Below are 1,348 nucleotides of genomic sequence, written 5' to 3'. Positions count from 1 at the left end.
CTGAAGTGCGCGCGCAACTGGGCGCAGGGAGGCAGGGCGCTCCAAGCAGCAGTCCGCCCACTCAGCCTTGCCCACCTACGTCACGCTCCGCAGGCCCGCCCAGATCCTCCTGATTGGTGGAGAGCGCGCGCGAGTGCTCCCCTTCCGCCCCCAGATCCGCCCCCCTGCGGCACTGCCCGGCCCCCTGGTTTACCAGGCTGCCAGTGCGGCTTCCAAGTTGGAAAACGAAGGCGCGGGCGCGAAAGGGCCCAGACCCACCAAGGGTGAGGGGGCACTTTCCCGTCTTGCTCGCGCTCTCGCCCTCGCCCTCGCTCCAGACCTGACAGTGGCTGGCTGCTCTTCAGAAGCAGAGTCATTGCTCAGCTCGGGCCGCCCCAGGCCCCTTCCTCTCCTCAGCCTTCGACCCGTTACCCGGGCCGGGACCCTTACTGCAACAGCACCCGTAGATGCCCACTGCCCAGGCCCCGCTCATCGCCTACACCCCCACGTGCCATGAGGTTCGTCCTCTAGGACCCACCGTCCAGCACGCGGGCTCTAGGGTCCAATGCTGAAACCAGTTCTGCAAGCATCCCCCTCCTGGAGCCTCCAGCTCGGTCCGCAGACGACTCCTCCCCCCACCCAACCCCTGGTCACTCTTGGGTCCCGCATGTCCGGACCCTTCAGGATTCCCCACACTCTGGGACCCCTCCATTGACCGGTGCACCCTCGGGTCCCTCCGAACCTTCCTCTCACTCAGGGGTTCTTCCTCGCACCAGCGCCCCGGACCCCTCCGCGGGCCGCCTCGGTGTAAGGGACCACTCTTAGCAGCCTGTACCTCCGCAAACCGCTGCCCTCTACCCAGCACCTCCCCCAAGACACCCTCTCGGGACCCTCCTCCCCTTCCCTCACATCTGCCTCCTACTCTTCCTGCCTCCTCCCGGTAAACATCCCTCCCAGGGTCCTCCTCACTCTCGCATCCATGCGATCCCTCCTCGGGCCCCCGGGGTCCCACTCCGAACACCCCTCCGAGCCCTACCCGCACCCCCTCGGGCCCCTGCCTAGCCCCCCACGCCCCTTAGCCCACTCATCTGCCGGACTCCTCCTCACGGCCCTCGCACCCCAGGCCGCTCACCCCACTCATCTTCCCAGAACCCCTGACACACCCACACACCCCGGCCCTCTTATCTACCGCCAGGATCCCTCTGGAATCCCCTCCACCCCAAGCCCCTCACCCAACTCGTCTGCCCAAGACCCCCGCCCGCCCTCCACTCACCGCCTCGGCCTCACCCCGAAACCCTCTCCCCCCGGGGCCGGCGGGCAGCGCCGGCGGCGGCGGCGGCTGCGGAGGCCGGTCCTCGGGCCGGGACAC

The 1,348-nt window shown here is 68.6% G+C and overlaps 1 protein-coding gene across 1 annotated transcript in view; it reads left to right on the top strand.

Annotated features, from left to right (window-relative positions):
* Positions 1-446: 446 nt before the first annotated feature.
* Positions 447-1,348, top strand: part of CTDSPL (CTD small phosphatase like) — a 125,701-nt gene continuing 124,799 nt past the window's right edge. Inside the window, exons 1-2 of the mRNA XM_007462720.1 lie at positions 447-497; positions 1,230-1,326. Coding sequence (XP_007462782.1) covers positions 447-497; positions 1,230-1,326 — 148 coding nt within the window. The remainder of the gene's footprint in view (positions 498-1,229; positions 1,327-1,348) is intronic.

This window comes from Lipotes vexillifer, unplaced genomic scaffold (genome assembly GCF_000442215.2).
Source record: "Lipotes vexillifer unplaced genomic scaffold, Lipotes_vexillifer_v1.1 scaffold539, whole genome shotgun sequence".
Classification (NCBI taxonomy): Eukaryota; Metazoa; Chordata; class Mammalia; order Artiodactyla; family Lipotidae; genus Lipotes; species Lipotes vexillifer.
The sequence above is the reverse complement of the archived record's forward strand: the minus strand, read 5'-3'. Positions and strand labels throughout refer to the sequence as shown.